The sequence below is a fragment of the Halichoeres trimaculatus genome, unplaced genomic scaffold (genome assembly GCF_033239565.1).
Source record: "Halichoeres trimaculatus isolate MK-OKI-2021-1 unplaced genomic scaffold, fHalTri1.1 fHalTri1_scaffold_2, whole genome shotgun sequence".
NCBI classification, from domain to species: domain Eukaryota; kingdom Metazoa; phylum Chordata; class Actinopteri; order Labriformes; family Labridae; genus Halichoeres; species Halichoeres trimaculatus.
The window spans coordinates 3,437,734-3,458,985 of NW_027437180.1; the positions used below are offsets into that span (position 1 = coordinate 3,437,734).

The 21,252-nt window shown below is 40.9% G+C and overlaps 1 protein-coding gene across 1 annotated transcript in view; it reads right to left on the reverse strand.

Annotated features, from left to right (window-relative positions):
• LOC141805834 (neuronal membrane glycoprotein M6-a-like) overlaps positions 1 to 21,252 on the reverse strand; it is a 47,708-nt gene that overhangs the window by 10,295 nt on the left and 16,161 nt on the right. The window contains exons 2-4 of the mRNA XM_074691035.1: positions 4,177 to 4,369; positions 1,822 to 1,978; positions 297 to 450 (exon numbers count right to left, since the gene is read on the reverse strand). Of these exons, the coding sequence (XP_074547136.1) occupies positions 297 to 450; positions 1,822 to 1,978; positions 4,177 to 4,369 (504 nt within the window). The remainder of the gene's footprint in view (positions 1 to 296; positions 451 to 1,821; positions 1,979 to 4,176; positions 4,370 to 21,252) is intronic.

Sequence of the window (21,252 nt, forward strand, 5' to 3'; positions counted from 1 at the left end):
TTCGCAAGCCACACTAGCAAAGCTAGCCTATCACTTTGCAAAGTGTGACAGGTCAGTGTGGCACTAGTTGACCTACACAGTTTAAAATGGGTGCTTTGATGGCTTTACAAGAAGAGACACAAACAGACTGAAGAGGGAAAAAAAGGTTGATGGACTTTTTTATCATTCGAATCAAAACACATCAAATGAGCTACAGGTGGGAAAATGCCCTAAATGATGGAGAAGTGGTAGTCCGAAACCTCCAAGATACATGTAAACCCAACACCTGCATGCGCTCTCTTCACGCCTCCACTCACCGAACTGACGCAGGTCCAGGCAGAGGTTGGCGCCCTCCACCAGGCTGGTGTTCTGACACATGGACCACACGTTGAAGTACATGAAGACGGGCAGGCTGGTGAACGCTGTGACGCCGAGCCACACCAAGAAGAAGAGGTAGGCCAGGAACATCAGCTGCACACACACACACACACACACACACACACACACACACACACACACACACACACACACACACACACAAACAAAGTATGATAACATCATCCAGTGATTACTGCTGTACAGAGAAACGCTTCAGACTCATTTCTCAATTTATCCACAGGGGGCGACAAATAAGACACAACCAGATATCCCCTCATAGAGGCTTTAATTTATAATCACAACCACCTTAAAACTGAGAGCACAGGTGAGCTGTATTTCTGTCATCTCTTTTTTGAGCTTTAATATTGGAGAATCAAGCAAATACATTAAAGAATGATTTTCTGTACTATCTCCTTTATTTCTGCTCCTGGAGTGGAGACTGGGCTGAAATTTGTAACGGTTTGTCTTGGAGCGTAAAGACCTGATTGTGATACTCAGTAAATGTGAGTCATTTATTAATAAAGTCAAACATTTGTTTCTCATTAGGCTAAAAAAAAAGTATTATTGCTACCAAATCACTCCCATAAATCTGTTAAACCTCTATTATTTATACTGATGCAAACCATCTCATAATTTGTGTGTGTATGTTTATTTCACAGGCCTGCAAACACAGCTGCAAGGGAAACATTTTTTTCTCCCGCTGTGTGTGTGTGTGTCTTCTGCATGAGTCAGATGCCACAAAGAGGCAGCGGTCACATGACAACATACAGCCCAACATCATCACTGCTCCATGAGCTACAGATGTGATTTATCATCCGACAGCGAGGGGGTAAAAGATTCCTAGCATAGTTAGCATAAAAACAATTGCTACATTTTTTTTCTCTCAGCTAGTAGCATCTTGATGTTAACCAGTGCTAGGCCCAATGTCCCCTGGCAAGATGAGGAGAAGGAGGTGAGGGAGGACAATGTGTTGATGGGAACCAAGGAAAAGTAAACACTGACCTGTTTTTTCATTCACCTAATGGGTAATGCAAAATCTATCTCTATTAAGATGGACAAGCCAGCAGTGCTAGGCCAAGCTAGCATCTCTGATGGACATGGTATGTTTGTGAAACTAGTTTCAGTTGAAGATGTGGTTATTTCCACTCATTTCCAGCTGCATGATGGCGTGCTGGGGCATATGTCAAAAATCAGTTTTAGTTTGTAGTCATTAGGAAATGTGTTACAAAAAAGATCCATGGTGTTCATCGAAGTGTTGTTAAACTTTCTGGGGGAAAATAAAAGGGCTCTGACACACACAATAACAAGATATTCCTGTTCTTAGAAGCGTAAAGATACTCATCAGCTTGATCATTTTTCATCTGTTAAAGTCATCAGTTAACACATGTGAAAATCAAAAACAACATTTTTGATTAGAAATGTGGCATATCTGTGCGTGTGAATTTAAGGTGTGTAGTTACGTACGAATGCAGTCAGGCAGCGTCCACAGGCGGTGATCTTGAACTCTCCATACAGGTCCCTGATGGCTCCAGTGGTGAAGAAGCCCTCCACCAGCAGCAGCACTCCAAACACAAAGAAGCCAGCTGCAAGCCCGTAGATGATGTACTTCAAGATATCAATACTGCAAACACACACACACACACACACACACACACACACACACACACACACACACACACACACACACACACACACAGACACACACAGAGTCAGGGATTAATTAGTGTTTATTAATGTTGAAGCTAGACTGCATCTGTTGGTCTGTATACACTCTTCAGCTGAATCGATGTGTTAATTCGCCAAAACAGAAATCAGGGAGGAGTGAAGATGGAGGCTGAGCCTCGAGCCAACTAGCTCAACATTTCCTCTTGGTGTCATTAAAGTCTGTACAGAAACATGGACCAGTTTCTAGTGACATCATCCCATGATTCCCAAAGAAGGGCTGTGGACGAGCAGCAACCTCTGAAGTTATTACAAACATATTGAGGCTTTATTACATATACATACATACAGCTGTGAAATTGAAAACTGTGTTCTTCCACAGGACTCTTTTTGTTTTGTTTTGTTTTTTCATGTCAGCATGTCCAGTGAGGCTTTATCGGAGAGAAAGACAATAATCTTCTGCATGCGTGCAATGGCTCCGAGCAGACTCCCATCCTCGCATGAATCACTTTGTGGTTCTGTTAATACCAATACTTCATCTGACACACCAGTCAGACTTTAAATGATCAACTCTGATCCTATGTTTGTATATATATATATATATATATATATATATATATATATATATATATATATATATATATATATATATATATATATATATATATGTATATATATATATATATATATATATATATATATATATATATATATATATATATATATATATATATATATATATATATATATATGTATAAAACACGTTAATTAGATGAATTAATTACACCACAAATTAATGTGTTATCAAAATTAACGTAAATTAATCTGGATCCCAAACCCGCGGGGGTTTAAAAACGCACCTACTTTTAAATGTCTGGCATTTACAAATCCTTTGTCCTATTCAAAAGCTGTAAAAAAAAGTGGTGTTCTTGTCAGATTCTCAAATTTGGGAATGTATCACATGTGACGTCAGCAACATGCTTTAAACCGGGGGAAGAGAGAGCGCTGTTAAGGGGACTGCCGTCCACATCTCGTTTATTCACGTCATTTTTGAAAATCTGCTGAAAATCAACCATTTGCTCTAGCTCAATTCAAGTAAACAGCGGATAATTCTACACTCTTTACTGCTTTATACAAACCCTGAAAGATAAATATATGTTCAGTAATTAAATCTAAAGAATTCTTAGAAAATTTCCTTCCATTTTCCTGGTGTCATGTTTCAGCTTGGGGCTGCTCTGCACCAATGAGCAACAGTTTGTTTATTCAGAGCATGTTAAACTGAGAATACTTCACTCTTCTTTGATCCAAGACTTAAATAAAGTGCTGCTCACAGTTTTTAGCCTTTAGCCCTGGTTCTCCTGACCTTATAGAAGTATAGAAGTTCATATTGCTGTGAAAAATGAGTCCACAGTGAGTAAAAGTGTGACAGAAGCAAAAACCGTCCTAAAATTCAAATTGGCTTTTCTAAGGTGCAGGAATGGATAGATTTTATTTAGATAGAACCACAAAACTTTTTTCATGTGTTCCTTATGCCTCAGGGTACCTAAAAATGTTAAAAGAAAATGTTTATCTTCTTTTAATGTAATTTTAATGTCCTAGAATCCGAAATTATTATTTTGGGACATTAAGCACATATGAGATTAAAATGTGATTAATTTGATTAATTAATTACAAATCCTGTAATTAATTAGATTTTTTTTTTTGCCTGACAGCACTTATATATAATATAAAATATATATATATATATATATATATATATATATAAATATATATATATATATATATATATATATATATATATATATATATATATATATATATATATATATATATATATATATATATATATATATATATATATATATATATATATATAATATATATACAAACCATCCTTTTCTTCTCAGTGGATTAAATTAATGTTTATCTTTTTATAAGAGCATGTGACAGAGCCTTGAACCCCCTGGAGGCGGCAAAGGTTTTCTTTGACACTGCCACTGAAGCGAGCCTTTGAAAGGGTTGAGGCACTGAACCCTCCTGATACCGCCGGAGGACGGCGAAAACAGGACAGAGTCTGAGTCTTTAAACCTCATGTTGTTATTTTAAAAACAGGATGAACCCACAGGTGAGGCCCAAAAAATGGAGGTAAACACTCACATGGTGAACACATCCAGCGTCTCTCCGGGAGCTCTGATGACCTCAAAGTAGTTCTGGAGGATGGTGACGGTTCCACTCAGAGCCTCGTGGCCACACCCACAGAACAAAGCCACGCCCATGTAGAGGAGGATGGTGGCGATGAGGGAGGCCCAGGGCAGGCTGCCCACACATCGCTCACAGCACTCCTTACAGCCTGAACACAGAGAGAGAAACAGGGTTACAGGGCTGTCTGTGAAACACGCAGAGGGATGACAACAGCAAACGGCGAGATGTGGAGTCACGGTTTGAGAGTGAAGCATACATGATGCACACTGTGGTGATGAGAGATAACTGCAGGGCGTGTTCTACATCAGAAATTAACCGCACATCCACAACAGTTCCTCCAAACAATCAGAGAAACAACCTACTGTGCATTACACAAACACACACACACCAAAATACACAGATCAGTGTGTTATTACAGCCTCTCTGGGCTGAAACTTCACACCTCTCCATTCTCAACACACACACACAGAAACACACACACAACTCCGAAACAGGAAGGATTATCCCTCATCTACCATCAGCTCCAGAACAGTCACAGTTTCAAAGGCAGCCTCACAAAATGTCTGAGTGGTTGGTGCATCATCTGCAGCCACTGAACAATTATATAACACGGCAGGTGCACAACTCTAATTAATCTCATCAACATATGCCAAACGCAGGAGGAGGGCACAGAGAAGAAGAAAGGGATCACAAGTTAATGTTAGCATGAAGGATCTGATCAGTTTGGAGTTATTTTCAGGTTTCCAGCAGGACCGTGTGATTGAACCAAGTACAGTCACAACACAATTCACAACTCTTTAAACACAATGACGCAGCAGAGCGAGCACACAGACCGTGACACCACCACGATTCATGATCCTGCTGACGGAATGGGTGGAGTTTGGAGCATCACTCAGAAAATTGGAGGATTTATTTATGTCCTTTTAGTTTACAGACAAGTGGTCAAAGAATGAACCTATTGCCAGGGAACCCTCTAATACTTCTGTCAAAGATGTCTAATGCTGTCTTTGCCAAGTGGAACATCAAGAAACAGTGAGCTGGAAAAGTTCCTCCGAATACCTGTGATTTCTCCTCATATACCTTAATGCTCCATGTTACATACGTATTCGGACAGAGCCGTATGTAATCCTGCACATTTCCATAAAGCTTATGGGTACAGGCCAAACGGAGCCACTGGAAACTGTAGGAGCAGTGTTGCTGTTACTACCTGATGTAAACTTTAGTGAGAAACGAAGAAGAAATAACAATGGAAGAACTTTGGCGATGTATTTAACAGCCTCACCATCCAACACTGCCTCTGTTTTTGTCTTTTAAGTAAGAGGTACATAAGCAATACCTCCATTACTGAACCCTGTTTGTTTTTGAGTTTATTGTTGTCATTAACTTTTGACTCTGGGCTGCACCCCCTGGTGGATGTATTGGTCAGCAACGTCAGCGATTCCCTTTTTTGACCAATCAGGAACAAGTCTGACATGATTGGTCCACCGGAGCAGCATGGGAGTTTGCAAAACCAATGTTTTGCAGATCTGGAAAAGGCTTCTGACTGTGTCTCCTGAGGTATTTTTTGGGGATTGCTCCTGGAATAAGGAGTTGATGGCCTGCTGTTACGGGCTGTACAGTCTCTGTATTTCCGGAGTGAGAGCTTGGTCTGTATTGCCAACAGTAAGTCAAACTTGTTCCCAGTCAGGGTTGAACTCCACCAGGGCTGCCCTTTGTCACTGATTCTGTTCAGTAATTTTATGGGTTCATCTGAGGTCTTAGGATCCCGTGTCTGCTTTTTGCAGACGATGTGGTCCTGTTGGCCTCATCGAACACTGACCTTCAGCTCTCACTGGGGTGGTTTGCAGCCGAGTGCGAAGCAGCCGGGATGAAGATCCTCTCCTCTAAGTCTGAAGCCATGGTTCTCAGTTGGAAATGAGTGGACTGCCAACTTCAGGTTGGATGAGAGTCTTACCCCAAGTACAGGAGTTTATGTATCCCGGGGTCTTGCTCACCAGTGGGGGGAAAATGGAGTGAGAGATTGACAGATGTATCTGGGCGGTGTTGGCTGTAATGCAGACACTATACTGGTTCGATGAAGTGAAGAGAGAGTTGAGCCAGAAGGCAAGGCTCTCAATTTATCTCTCAATCTACATTCCAACCCTCACCTATGGCCACGAGCTGTGGGTAGTGACTGAAAGATCGCGACTACAAGTGGCTGAAATAAGCTTCCTCCACAGGGTGTCTGGGCTCAGCCTTAGGGATAGGGTTTAGAGCTCAGACATGTGGGACAGGTTCTGCTCCTCCACATCGAGAGGATCCAGATGGGGGGGTTTAGGAATCTGGTGATGATGCCTTCCAGACGCCTCTCTGAGGAGGTGTTTCAGGCTTACCTAGTTGGGAGGAGATCCTAGGGGGTAGACCCAGGACATGATGGAGAGATACCGTATCTTGGCTGTTCTGGGAATACCTTAGTATCCCCCCAGAGGAGCTGGTGGAAGTGGAAGGGGACAAGGGACACTGGTTTTCGGTGATGGGATTGTTGCCCCTGGGACCTGGACCAGGATAAGGGATGGATGGATGGATGGATGGATGGATGGATGGATGGATGGATGGATGGATGGATGGATGGATGGATGGATGGATAGATATTCGTAAGTAAAAATATCTGTTTAACTCAGTCACCTCATTCACAGATGAGCAAGATTGCCAGTTTCACATGGGACTAAATTTTTCCCAGGTGTCAGTCTTATGTTTGTGTGACCCAGTCATCCATCACACACTCAGAATCATTCCCCCTCTGCCTGTTGACCCTGTGCCAAAAAGACCAGTCTCTGTCTGAGAAAACACTGACATTTAGTGGGCAAAGATGACAGAACCCTTGAGCTACTGGACCCCGACCATCAGGGATAGGGAAAAGTGGAGCAACATCCTGTCCTGCAATCCAGACAACAGCAGCAGATATGCTGAGAGCATCTCTAAGCAGCTGGTCTTAACAAGTCACTGTAACCATAGGAGGAAGTGATAACAGCAACAATGTTCAAAGCTGAGACAGCTGACTTGTTTCTCTCTAAAGGTGAGTCAACATCAATGCTTTGAGAAGAAGAAGAAGAAGAAGAAGAAGAAGAAGAAGAAGAAGAAGAGCTGCACGAGGACAGAAACGTCAACAGAAGTAGTCCTAAAAAGACCCATTCAGAGACACACACGCTAGGCCATGACACAGCAGCAATACAAAGGTGAAACTTCAGAGAAAATGTTGAAACACTGAGTAAAATCCATAGTAAATATGAGTACATTTGCCAGAGAACAGTTCATGACAGCCTTTTTTCATTTTTAAAGAGATCAAATCCTAGAGTTTCTATACACACAAATGAGAATATGGTGGGAAAGTTTATTTATTTATTTAGTTAGTTCAAATTTAGTGAGCCTCAAGTGAATTTTTCTTTTAAATGTGATGTTATTGACAGGACTGTTGGCGATCTGAAAAGCGCCTTCATTTATATTCATGTCAGTGTTGGTTGGTTGTCTCCTTAGCATGATTACATGTATCAGTGGAGTGTGGTATGGAGGCGAACAGCCTGTGGCTCTGCTGTGAGTTGCTTTGTTGGTCTGGTGTCTCTCATCGTCCTCTTGACAGTACCTCATAGAGTCTCTCTGGACCCGCTTTTTGAGCTTTTGGCGCTGTGGGGAGACTCTGGGTCCTGTCAAATGACTGTCATCTGAAAACAGGTTCTTCTTCTCTGCCCAGGTGAGATGCTGTTCACATTGTTTCTGGTTCCCCAATCCACTGATCCACAGTCAGTGAAGTTCCTGACAGTCCTCCTGTGTGTCTTTTTCTTCCACTCTTCTTTCCAGTGCTCTGTTTGGATCTAGCTCTCTGTGAACAGACAGCTCCTTTAGCAGCCTGAGCCTGCTTGTGGACGGGGTCAGAGACTGCCTTTTGGACAGCTGTCAGTCAGTGGTCTGAACTAGACCCAAAGACCATTTAAAGGCTCAGGAGACATCTACAGGTGTTTCCTCTTAAAGAGCTGATCAGAGCATGACACCATTAGTTTACAACATTCAACTTTTTCATCTATTTCTAAGTTTCTGATACACTGAGTTTTGGGTTTTCATGAACTGTGAGACATTGATTACAATTTTTAATTTAAAATACTGAAATAAATAAACTGTCCCACCAGATCCTATTTATTGAGATGTCTCTGTTCACACAATGAGATCACAAAACAGAAAAAAAAAGAAAATGTTGGACTTCAGGTGGTCCTTGAAAACAAACAAACAAACAAAAGTAAATAAAATAAAGTAAAATAAAATAAAATAGAAAAGATAAAATAAAATAAAGTAAAATAAAATAAAATAAATAATTCTAAAAGAATGTGTAAATATCCATTAAAGCATTTTAAAATTATAAATTATTTCGTGATTCATCAGAAAACTGTTGAAACAGTGTTAATTAAGGAAATGATTGGACAGTCTTGTAATGACAAAATGTGTTCGAAATGAAAATAATAAATACATAAATAAATAAATAAATAAATAAATAAATAAATAAATAAATAAATAAATAAATAAATAAATAATTCCTAATGGATGTTTTCAGGCCCCATTTGGGAGAAAAAAATTCAAATAGCTGGGGGTGTTTAATGATCATCAATATGTTTTCAAATTGAAAAAAAATATTAAAGATATTTATTATTAACTGTACTTTAACCTGTCAACAACAGCAACGTTAATATCAGCAGAGCTGAAATCAGTCCTTAATAAATACATATTGGGCATTTAAGACACTCACACACACACATCACATCTCTCCTCCTCTCCTTGTTGCACACAAAGGAGGTTTTTGTGTGTGTGTGTGTGTGTGTGTGTGTGTGTATGTGTGTGTGTGTGTGTGTGTGTGTGTGTGTGTGTGTGTGTGTGTGTGTTGCGTGTTTCTGTGTGTGCGTGAGTCATCGTGCTGCACAGGTTTAATTGACCAGCCTTGTTGCCATGCCAACAGGGGTGTGGCAGCAGCCCGCTGACCCACTTTGCCTGTAGCGTTGTCATGGCAACAAGCGCGGTTCTGCGAGCACTACAGTTACATTGATGCACACACACACACACACACACACACGCACACGGCCGAGACACTCTCGCACTCAGCAGCCATTTGACGCTCAGTCTGTTCTGGTTTCCGTCTCAGTTTGTAAAAAAATCGTCTCAATCTTCAATCTGCACCCCGCCAAAATAAGAGCTGAAGAACAAAAATGGCTGCTGCACCTGGCAGGAAGGTACCATTTTGCACCGACACACTCCATTTAATAAAGCATGCATTGCTAATATGCTACATGCTAATTTGGTCCTTTGTGCACTGTGTGTGTCTCTGACGAGAAGACAAAGACTTGATGTGAGGAGGAAGATGCAGGCCTGGTTTCAGAGAAGGACGCAGTGAGGAGGAGTGAGATAAGAATGTGTGAAGGTGTTTCAGAGAGACATTTTGTGTTCTGCTTTTACAGCTCTACATTTCTACACGCCTGTGGTGGTGCAGTCATGTTCCTGACAATGTGTGCCCGTGCAGCTGTTTGTGTGTGTGTGTCCTGAATCGCAGCCAAGTTATAATCCTCGTCATATTTCCATATTTGGGCTTAAACGCAGGAAAGACCCAGTGACCCGGTAAAATCTGGGACAGGATAAACACAAACGTCTGAGCGCGAGGCTGTATGTGTGAGGTTGTTTCTTTGTTTGAGGAGAGGTAAATATTTTCAGTGGTGATGTGAAAACACATTTGGTTTGCAGCTCTTCTTTTAAACTCACTGCATTATGTCTGACGCCTGCTCAGAGATGTTCAAAATAACTCCTCTTGTTTCTCACAGCAGCAAAATAAAACAGCATCAACCAAAGGGAGTCTTAACGCTCCTGTGAGGGGTTATAAGCCGGTTATGAAACTGATGGAAATGTATTCGTATGTCATTTTATGAGCTCCAAAAGAAAACAAGGTCTGATTATTCTAACAGAGTTATTACTGATGTCTGAGAAGGTGAGGGTAAGATGTCACAGGTGACGAGGTGAGAAACAACACATCATAAAATCAGCGAATTTTACTCCAGCAACAATCTAAAAGAGAAATACATTAAAACAGTTGGATTCAGATCAGAAAGTACATTCCATCCAACCCACTTAACTTACAAATCAACACATTAGTAAAGGTTTCTTCAAGATGTTAAATGGACACAAAACATCTTTTAAATGCACAATAAATAATTTAAAGACGCTATGAGGAGGATCTGTTTTCATTGCACTCCCTCGCCACCTTCTGGCTTGGAGTCTCCACTTACTTTTGTAAATTACTTTTAGCGAGATGGAGGTTTGTTTTGGAATTAAATGGAGATCGGGTCAAAACAAATTTTCTTTGTTCAAGACAAATTTTTATCGGATACTATGCGCCGAGGTAAGGTATGTATCAGTACAGTAACATAGCACTTCAGTTTGAAACGTGACATCCAGCAAATGTAGCAGCTGGCTATATGTAGCGCTATCGGCAGCCTGGTGCTCTGACATATCTGTAAGCTAACGTGACAACAAGTTAACACTTTCAGTTTGTAAGTAGTTTAGTAGCTGTTTATTTTTAGTGCAGCTGGCAGCCCGATGCTCTAAGACGTGTCTGTAATGTGTAACGTTAGTAAATCCTGGATAGGTCCTGCCAGTCATCTACCAAGCAGAGCTAACGTAACCTCACTCTTCATTTTATTGATAGACTCTCAAGTTTGAACAGACCACTGCAGAATAACTGCTGACTGTGGCTTGAAATGAACATCAGCATGAACAGTTTAGCTCCTGTGTCAGCCTTTAGCTCGTGCTCTATCACTCTCCTGTTTATCTTTCTTCTGCTCCTCTGTCCTTTTTCTGTCTGACAGATAGGCCCCAGTGTCACCACCCCACCATCATTACAAAATTAATCACAGAAATCACTTTCGGCAGAGAAAAACACAGATCTCTTTTCTCACTACTACACTTCATCAGCTGGCGCGGTGCTGTCATTAGAGGTGTCCCAGTCTGATATTGATATTGGACACGGTCTGATATCAGCAAAAAAACAAATATCAGTATCGTATTGGAATGCAACTAAAATCTCTGATATAAGCAGTTCCTGTCACCCATTGGTTAATAATAAACGGGTCAGTTTTTCCTCAATCCTACTGTTGCTAACTACTGTTCTTTGTTTGAATAATATCACTTAATCAAGCCTTTTCTAACATGACAGACATACTACAAAATAAGTAATAAAAGTATTCATGTTTAATGCTGATATCGTATCGGATTAATATCGGTATCGGCCAATACTCAATGCTGCAGTATCAGTATCGTATCGGAAGTGAAAATGTAATATCGGGACATCCCTAGTTGTCATAGAGACTTAGATGCTGTAAATCAATCTGGTCATGCCCAACCTGATCCAGAAGGTATGAATTAGCCACAAATACAGAAATGACCTGTAATCAGTAATATTGGTGCTGATAATCTAATTTTGAAGTGTGGATTACTACAAGGCAAGATCCTTTAAAAACTCCTCACAGCCTCTTTAATTGACAAAAAAATGAGAGAGAGAGATTTTGAACATGCATCAGAAAGAATGATTAATCATGTATCACGGCTGAAATCAATTAAAGACATTTTCATTTATTTATTTCATTACTTAGGTTGCTTCACTCTAATATCTGTTTTTGGGGTTAAATTATTATGCTATTAAATTATTATTTTAGTATTATTACTTTTTTTTTTTTATAAATGTGAAACTGCAAAATTAGAAGAAACAACTCCAGAATCCTTGTGATGATTACTGATAATTCATATTTTTTTCATACTTTTAAATTCTGTCATGAGGCCAAACAAAGCTATAAAATAATGGATTTTTTTGTGATAATATATAGAAATGTTCTTAACGAAAAATTAATGTTAACAAGGACATTAAGCTTTAAAGGAGGTTGTTTGGTAGATATTTTAGAGGGAATGGTACCTGTAATTCAATTTATTGTAAGTTAATTGTTTTACCTTTTAATCTATCTTTTTACAGATGAAGTAACAGACAAAAAAAAACTTTTTTGTGAGTAGTTGACCTCATTTGCTCCTTGATTCAGCTTCGCTACACAAATCAATCAAATAAACAATATTTCTTTTGATGCATGCTTCCAGGATTTTGGCTAAAGGGTGATTCATTCTTTTTATTCTCTTTTTTATTTCTGTTTTTTTTTTTTTCAGTCTGATGATCAAACTGTGACCCAAGAACCACTCATCCTTTTCAGGTGGGTTAAACACCTTCTCCTGCCTCGTCTGTCCTCATGTGTCAAAGCTAACCGCCCTCTGTCTGGGGTCATGACATCACTCAGAGGCACTCACGGCCATGAACTGATGGATGAACTGTCCTCTGGTTACATCAGGCTGACCTGTGTCCGGTAAGCTGGGATCAGAACCAGGAATCCTCTGATAGACACCAGCTATAGGAGATGAGCTTCAGCTGTGGAGCACCTGTCCATCCATCATCCCCGCTGAGTGGCAGGTTTAACTGTGCTGAGCGACTCCCTCGGCGACTGAAAGCAAGCTCACTACAGCTGTTATTTCCCCACATTCATTGATTGTCCTTCAGTTATTTCCAGGTGGATTAAATGCCTGATTTATTCTGGCTGTCCTTCTGCTGTAAGCAAACAGCTTTTTGAACAGATTTGAACATTTCTGATGCATAATAAAGTCATGAATGTTACCACCTAACAGCTCTCTGACACAGCCTCATTAAAGACTTTTGCTTGAGACGACAGAATCAGCAAACACAGGACAGGTGAGCAGTTTTGTCAGCAAGAAAATTACACCTGAGCAGGCAGAAATGGAGGGTAATAGAGAGCAGGTGAGCACAGTGAACATACACACAACAGGTTAATTACTTAACTTTGATATAAAAGACTCCATTTAGCAAAAAGAAAGCTAAAACAGTTTGATTCCATGGTTGGTGGCTTGTCCATTGTTACAGAGCTCTTATCAGCCAACTTGCAGGTCCAGTTGACATGAAAATGTCTTAACGTATCAAACATCATCAGCTCCTGGTCCTGTCCTTAGCTCACACCTGTAGCTCTGCCAGGACCTACAGCTTGTCCCATGGAGTGTTTGCTTCGTGCTTGGCTTTGATTCAGACAATATCTCTCACCTCTGCTCCATCTTCTCTTTGTTTGTTCTGTGTTCACTCCTTCACTTGTTCCTCTGTTCTTTCTTTATTCTAACTTTAGAATTACAACAGGTCAGCCATCTAACACAAAGGGTTAGGGTTAATCTCACGTCTTGTGCCCTGGGAATAAACCGACAGGAACAAGACGGCCATCCTCAGAGTGCTTTACTAATTTGAACACTGGCTCCAACCATTGACTTAGACCTTTAAACCAGGCTGTTAACACGTTTTATATATAATGTTATATAATATTTATATATACAATATGCTTTGATGAGATATTTTTATATTTGTATATCGCATATATATGACTGAAAAGAAAGATTGGCTATTTTAAACAGGTGTGTTTAACCCTTCTGAGGCTACCTATGGAACAGCAGTCCCAAAACGTTTTTCCATCAACTTCAGATTTTGATGCTGTGGTTCCCAAGCTTTTTTTTTTTCTTTTTTTTTTTCTGCAGACCCCTCTTCCCCCTGACACACACATCCAACATATGAGCATAAAGTCACTTGTCACACTATCAGTTATCAGCTACTTAAGGTCAAAACTTAGATTTTCTCTGTGATGAAAAATAATACCTAATGCATGTTCCCTACAGAAACCATATTCTCCAAAGCAACACAATGTTGATAGAATAGAATAGGATGGAGTAGAATGGAATAGAATAGTGTACTTTATCAATCCCCAAGGAGAAATTCAGAGTCACAGTAACAATACAATAAAGTTTATGATGCAAAACATTCAAGAATATATAACTAGAATAATATAAGTGTCATCTAGAAAAAAAAGTCCATCAGAGACGACAGCTTGGCCATCATTCTCCAGTCTAAAGCAGCAAATCACTAAAAAAAAAAAAAAAGTTGCAATAGTGATGCGACATGAAAATTGGCAAAAAATACTCTTTAAGAGCCACTCTTTTGAAAAATTACACTTATCACTCCAAAAATTCAAGATTGCCACCATTTTTACAAATGTTCATTAATAGTCAATAGTTCAAATAATGATGCAAGATATTTGGCACTGATACTCCCAAAAGCAGCGATCTCAAAGTTGTGCCATGGAGGGCCAAGAGGCTGCAGGTTTTCTTTCCAACCAAAAAAATCCACCAGTTGATTTCACTGATTAGTCCCTGCTCTCTGTTTGAAGGTAAGGTAATCAGTGAAATCAGCTGGTGGACTTTTTGATTGGAAAGAAAACCTGCAGCCTCTTGGCCCTCCATGGCACCAGTTTGAGAGCCTTGCTCTAAAGGAAACTCTTTTGGAAACAGGTGGTTGCCACTCAAAGTTTGAGAATGGTGACCTTTTTTTAAAGCTAGCTGCTGCTTGTAGTGAACATTTATTAACGCATCTGGAAAATGATCACTCCTCTGGAAAAAAAAGGCAACGGCCTATGAAAAATTAAAGATGAACATTTAGGCTGGCTGTAGGTAGACCTGAACCTGATTGAATTCCATACAGGAATGTGTGGTACCAGTCTGTTCAATGCCACTGGCAACAATAGTAACCAAACTTTTTCTTTTTCTTTTCTTTCTTTCTTTTTTTTTTTTTTTTTTTTGTACGTCTGGAATCTCTCAAAGTGTTGGTTTGACTTTGAATGTTTTTTTTTTTTTTTTTGAGCACCGTCCATTCAGCACCACAGCTAAGCTACTTCACTCATCTTTCTTCCGTTTTCATCACCATTTGAAATTATGAACATTCTACAGAAATGGTGACCATGGCAGCCATCTTGGAAAAAAGGCCAATTTTGTCTCACGTCATTTTTCAAAGAAGTGGTCTTTGAAGAGCATTTGTGCTGAATTTTGTACTTGCATCACCATTTGAATGATACTCTGAGGTATGCATTTATGAGCTGCAGCAGTCAGCCTCCACCTCCACAGGGTCCAGGACTGAGATGGACTTCTTCAGCAGTCGGTTCAGTCTCACTTCCCTGTATCCTGTCCGCTCACAGCAGGTAAAATCTTTCCTATGTGGCGTTTGTGTCCAGTTTTAGCTCCGTCAGCTATGTCTGTGAGTAGCATGATGCTACTCTGCCCTCTGGTGTTCCTCCTGGTGCTAGGTTGGTACGTCTAGCACGACCATCTTACAGGAGCTCGATCTTACAATGAATGAAAAAAACGGTCATTATTTTCTTTTCTTAGTTCACAGCAGCACTTCGTCTTCACCCCCTTCTCCTCTGCTTACCAGGAACACTGGGCCTAGCACAGGTTAGCATCATGCTAGAAGCTGCTAACAGAATTTTTCTTTGTAAACAATACAACCATGGTTTCACTTAAGATCTCCAGACATACACAGAAACCTACAAACAAAAAAAGTTTTTACACCACAGGAAATGCAACAAGTTTGGTGGCATCGAGCCATAAAAAGTAACGACAGGCTACAAACACAAAGAGAACCAAAGAGAGAAGAAAAATTACATTAAAAAACAATAACAATGAAAAGAGAGCTGCTTCAACAGGTATTGGGGGTATAAAGTCATAAAAAATGTCAACATTTATGGATATCAACTTGCTCATTAAAAAAATGAAATAAAAAAATAAACCAAGCATGATCACCAGGTGTAGGTTTAAAGCACAACCTGGTCACAATCTGTCCAGGAGCAGAAAACATGGTCAGTCACCTCTGATGTTGCTGTCCCAAATGTGGAAAAAATGAAGCACTGGGAATACTGTAGATCGTGTAGACACTCTGGTGTCTGTTTTTCCTCCGTTTAAAGGATCAAACTTGACCAGACTGTGGGTGTAAAGATGAATTTTGTGATCACTTAGTTTCTCAAACACACATTATTTCTTCCACTTCTGTTTGAGCTCATTAAGCAGACATTTGGATGGCACTGTCTGGCCTGATTGTCCAAAAGACAACGTAGCCGCTGTGTGTTTGTGTGTGTTTTTATAGCATTGTCGTAGCTCTAACAGAGGACTACCGAGGTCGCTCACACGGACACAAACATAAAGAAAGAGGGAGAAACACACACATGGCATGGCCTGGAGATGCACTCAGGAGTCAAAGCTCTGTTGTAATGGAAAATGACAAGTTCAGCCCCATTGCACCATTTAGAGAGGGAAGCAGCTTGGCACAGAGGAGTATAACCCAGATAAACATGAATCTATGAGTGCGCTGATGAGACTCAAGCTGGCATCATCTGCAGGTGAAATTCATCTAATTTAAATAACGATAAAGAGATGCTGCTCTTTCAGGAGCTCTGTTTAAATTGAGACTAAATAAATGGATGTTTTCTGCTCTGACACACTGAGTTAATGGTGCTGGCCTCTGCTGGCATGGCCTCCTGAAAAGATTTTCCTAGCTGCCAATCACATTGTGTGTTCATCCAAAATTCCCTCCTCCTCTCTCTCCTCTGCCTTCCTCTCCTCTCCTCTCTTTCCTTCCCTCGGCGCACTAAGTCTCAGCTGAGTGTAAGGGACTGGACACCACAGAGACAGCAAATGTCTCTGAGTTCATTATTTCTTTATACGGTGTCTGATAATAACATTAAGAGCACAGTTGAAGAAACTAAAGTGACAAGCAAAACAGGGATAAACACAAGTCTTTTTGCTAATATTATCTTTTCAATGCACAACACACGCTCCAATTTACAAGCCACCTTAATTCACCTGCAGAAGCCTGAGATCAGTGCATAAAGGCTGCATGAAAGGAGTCCAGATGGCTTCCATGATGTCACTTGGTTTTTAGACCTACGAGTTTTCAAGTGTTCACTCTCACCCTGTTTCCAGCTCTATCCTGTCTATACTGTCCAATTACAGGCATAAAAGCCAAAAACATAACCTACCAAAAAAAACGTGGAGGATGACGAAGATGAGGGTGATAAACAGCATAAGTCTGAATAAGATGCTCTGATATTGAAAGTTAGCAAAGTTGGCTGAAAGACCCTGTGTGTGGCTATCGTTATTATGTTGACTGTGGTGACACCTCTGGCCAGAACCAGTAGTGTTTTTCTGGGATAAGGACTCCATTTCCCATGAGCACCATCACTCACTGTAGTAAAGATGTGACTCTTGCCAAGGCGTATGTATGTCCTTCGTCTATGTATGACATTATCACAAACTGTGTTTTAGCCTTCTGTTCCATTTCTGTCTACAGCAAGAGGCAACCTCCTAAGAATATGAGACAATGCAAAAGTGCCAAAGTCTGCTGTTTCTCGAGTGTCCACTTGAGGCTGGCTCTGGAAGTACCGGAAGTCACATACACACCAAGCCAAAAAAAGCTGTTTTCAAAGCAGAAATTAACCTATTTACAGCCTGGTTCAAATAACGTCTCCTGTCTGAGTCGCTAACTTTACTATCAGCACACACTGTACGGGGGTGAATTTTTTTCAAACTTGGCTGTTCAGAGGATATTAAGATTGCAGGCTCGCCCAATCAGAGGCACAGCTCAGGGTCACATGGACAGGCGCCCTATAGCAGTAGGCGAAGCCTTGCCACTACCAATATGGCTGCTATAGCTGATGTGCTTCATTTTCCATTTCAGAAACAGACAGGTGACGTCAGGGAGACTATGTCCATGTTTTATACAGTTTATGGTCTACAGTCTATGGTCCAGCATCCAGCATTACTACAAAATAAATCACAGAAATCCTTTTCAGCGAAGAACAAGGACAGATCTTGCTTCTTACTGAGGGGCTGTTTACACGACAATGGTTTTAGGGTGAAATGCAAAAGTTTTGCTGCGCTTCAGCCTTGCGTTTACAAGGAAACGGCGTTTCAGCTGACCTAAAACGCAAACTATTGAAAACGGCTTCCAGAGTGGGATTTTTCTGAAACGCTCACGACACAGCTGCCATTTAAACAGTAAGCCGGCGTTTTCAGTGAAAACGCTGACGTCATACTCTGTCTCACGCGTACGCATTCGACAAGACAACAGTACCGTTGTTACGTTTGCTCCACTTTTTAACTTAGTATGCGCCAATACTTCAGATGACCGGCTCAACTCTACTTCAGTGGAGATCTCCCAAAAGCGGCTTCTGGACAAGACAGTTATAGCACCATCTACAGGCCTGGTGTGCTTACTACAGCGTTTCCGTGTATCAGCGTTTCCTTTAAACTCAGATTTTTTCACTGTGTTTTCACAGCGTTTTAACGTTTTAGCGTTTTCGTGTAAGTGGGGCCTGAGTCAACTCACATCTCTTGTATGGGGCTATCAGTTTATGTGCTGTAAATGGATCCCTGTTCTTCCAGATGACTGATAGCTAGTAGAAGTTTTGCGGTTCTGAAGCAATGCTAGCTTAAAAACCGTCCTTTTTACTCTAAAGACCAAGTAACTGTAAACGTCATCAAAAATATATGCAGGCATTTTGGCAACAGAAGCAGCATTTAACTTCATCTTTCAGATGAGTTATTGTTCTTGAAACACTAAATTAAAGCTCTGAGCAGCTTAAAAACTACACCACTACAACACCATGGAGTCAACTACTATCCAGTTCTGAGTGTTACAGAGAGGTGACTCTCAGACTAATGCGTCACTAGCCCCATATACAATGGTTTACAATCAGATTGAAAAGTTGATCAGACTTTAAATGTCTCATGTAAACACCTTAGCCAATCCGATTCACCTGTGATCTGATTGTATTTCGGGTCAGATTGTCAAAGGTAGTACGCTGATTGGTAATCCACTCCATGCTCCATGTAAACGGCTGAGTGGAGCGGATTGAGTTGATAGAGAGGATTGTGTGGTCTGGGCACGCGCTCCCTAGTACATAAGAAGCACGTGAAGCTGCGTTTCCACCAAGCAGTCCGGGTCGATTCAGTACGGTTTGGGACGGTTTGGTACAGTTAAGCCTGATCCTGTTTGTGTTTCCACAGCAAACTGTGCCCTCTCGTGGTAGGCGGCGTTTAAGCCGGATGCCGGAAGCCCCAGCTGTTAAACAATAGCGCAACGCTGTAGCAGTGTACCCCGCTATTAAATCCAACAAAGAAGAAAAACGTGACACAGTAAACAAAGAGCACGAATGGGAGACATGCAGCATTTCGTCCTCTCTGTGATTAGCATGAAGCTCTCTGTTACAAAGTGCAATCAAGCTTTGTTTCAGAGAAGTCTGTGAGCCGCTAGGAGAAATGCAGCCGCTGTCGGGGAAAGTGATGATTCTTTTGACCAATCAACGGTCTGCAGTGTGTTGCTCCACCTTCCGAGAGCGGATCGGTTCAGTCTGGCACCCATACGAAAGACTCTCAAAAAGTAGGCTGGCTCGTCTCGGTTTTTAGGGATCTGTCCCGAGATAAGTCAGTGGAAACGTCGCAAAAAGCGCACCGTACCGAGACAAACCGAACAGGTCTGCTTGGTGGAAATGCAGCTTAAGTAAAGTGAAAAACTGGACACAATAAGCGTCCCCAACAAAACACGCCGTGGATCCATCTTTCCAGAGGTAAACAGAAAGCAGGGAGTGCACCTCTTTTTCTTGTACAAATTTACAGGTAGTGCCAGAGTAACGTAATGTGCAGGTCAAAAAAAGCAATACAATCAGATTCAGCTAGGGCCGTGTACAGGCTCAACACGAGTTGAACGTGGATCTCTTTACTTAAACTCCGTGTATACAGATCAAATCAGATTCACTTAATCCGACCGTTTTCTACCAGATTGAGGAAAAATACCCATTTCAACAGGGCTAGTGATTGTTGGCTTAGAGTCACATTTTACACTGCAACACCAACGACATCTGCCAGCTGTGTTAATAAATGTGTCTTCTTTTTCCAACCCCAGGTAACCAGGTTTGACCACAAATAAAGTTTTTTCTTTTTATACTGAATGAAAAAGTTAGTTTTGTACCAAGGTTCTGCCCAAGCATGGACTCACTTCAAGTGAAAATGAACAGGAACAGATTTTGTGTTCAAAGTAAAACTCTAGTATATTATCAAACAGTTAACCAGTCTTACTAGTATTCTTAAACCATGAATTTTCTGATAGATATGGAGTTTTCTGGAAAAAATCTGTTTACACGGAAATGCCAAGGGGACTAAAAATGCTGTCGTAAGCATGCCAGGCCTGTAGGTGGCACTATAACTGTTTAGTTCAAAAGCCACTTCAGAGAGATCTGCATTTTAGGTCGGCTAAAACACCGTTTCCATGTAAACGCGAGGCCAAAATGCAACAATTTTTTGTGTTTCAGCCTAAAACCATTGTTGCGTAAATGGCCCCTAAGAGATAACATGGATCACTTTGTCTACGGGGGCACTATAACTGACACACCCAGAAGTCCCTCAACAATGCTGTTGATGCATATCTTAAAAACAACAGGGTAGGGGTTGAACAAAGCCCTTTCTTTGGTAAACCATGCACTGCTGTTTGAACTGATGGACTGAGCAGACTCTGAGAACCATGTGAGCCCACTCATAATCAGTTTTCACTGCTCATTCAAAGAGGAGATTAGCCGTCATCTGGTCACAGCTCCTACAATGGAAGAGCTCAGAGCTGCATGATAATGTAATAACTCTACTCTTTTGTTTTTGTCAACTTTCTGTAACTGAGAAGTCTGCAGGACGGCCGTCTGCTCCAGTGTGAATCTGAGCATGCGTATGCAGAGTTACAGAGATTATGAGACAATGGGTGCAGAGCAGCAATAAAAGAGACACGAGGGGAGGGGAGCCCCTCAGGGACCAATCATATGTCACTGATGGATGTCCCAGAGACAGACAGCTAGGCCAGGCTGGCTGTAAACAGAAGAAATTATCATAATCCCCAATCAGCTGTTGGTGTGGAAGTGGCTCCTACCTCTGTTGGTTGGTGTGACTGTAATCCTGTTTGAGTCTTTAAAACTGTCACTGTAGCTCCATCTACATCCCTGAGTGACAAATCTAGATAAAAAAAAGTGTGGTCTCGTGTATTACATATGAGTTAATTACAAAGTCAAATATGTA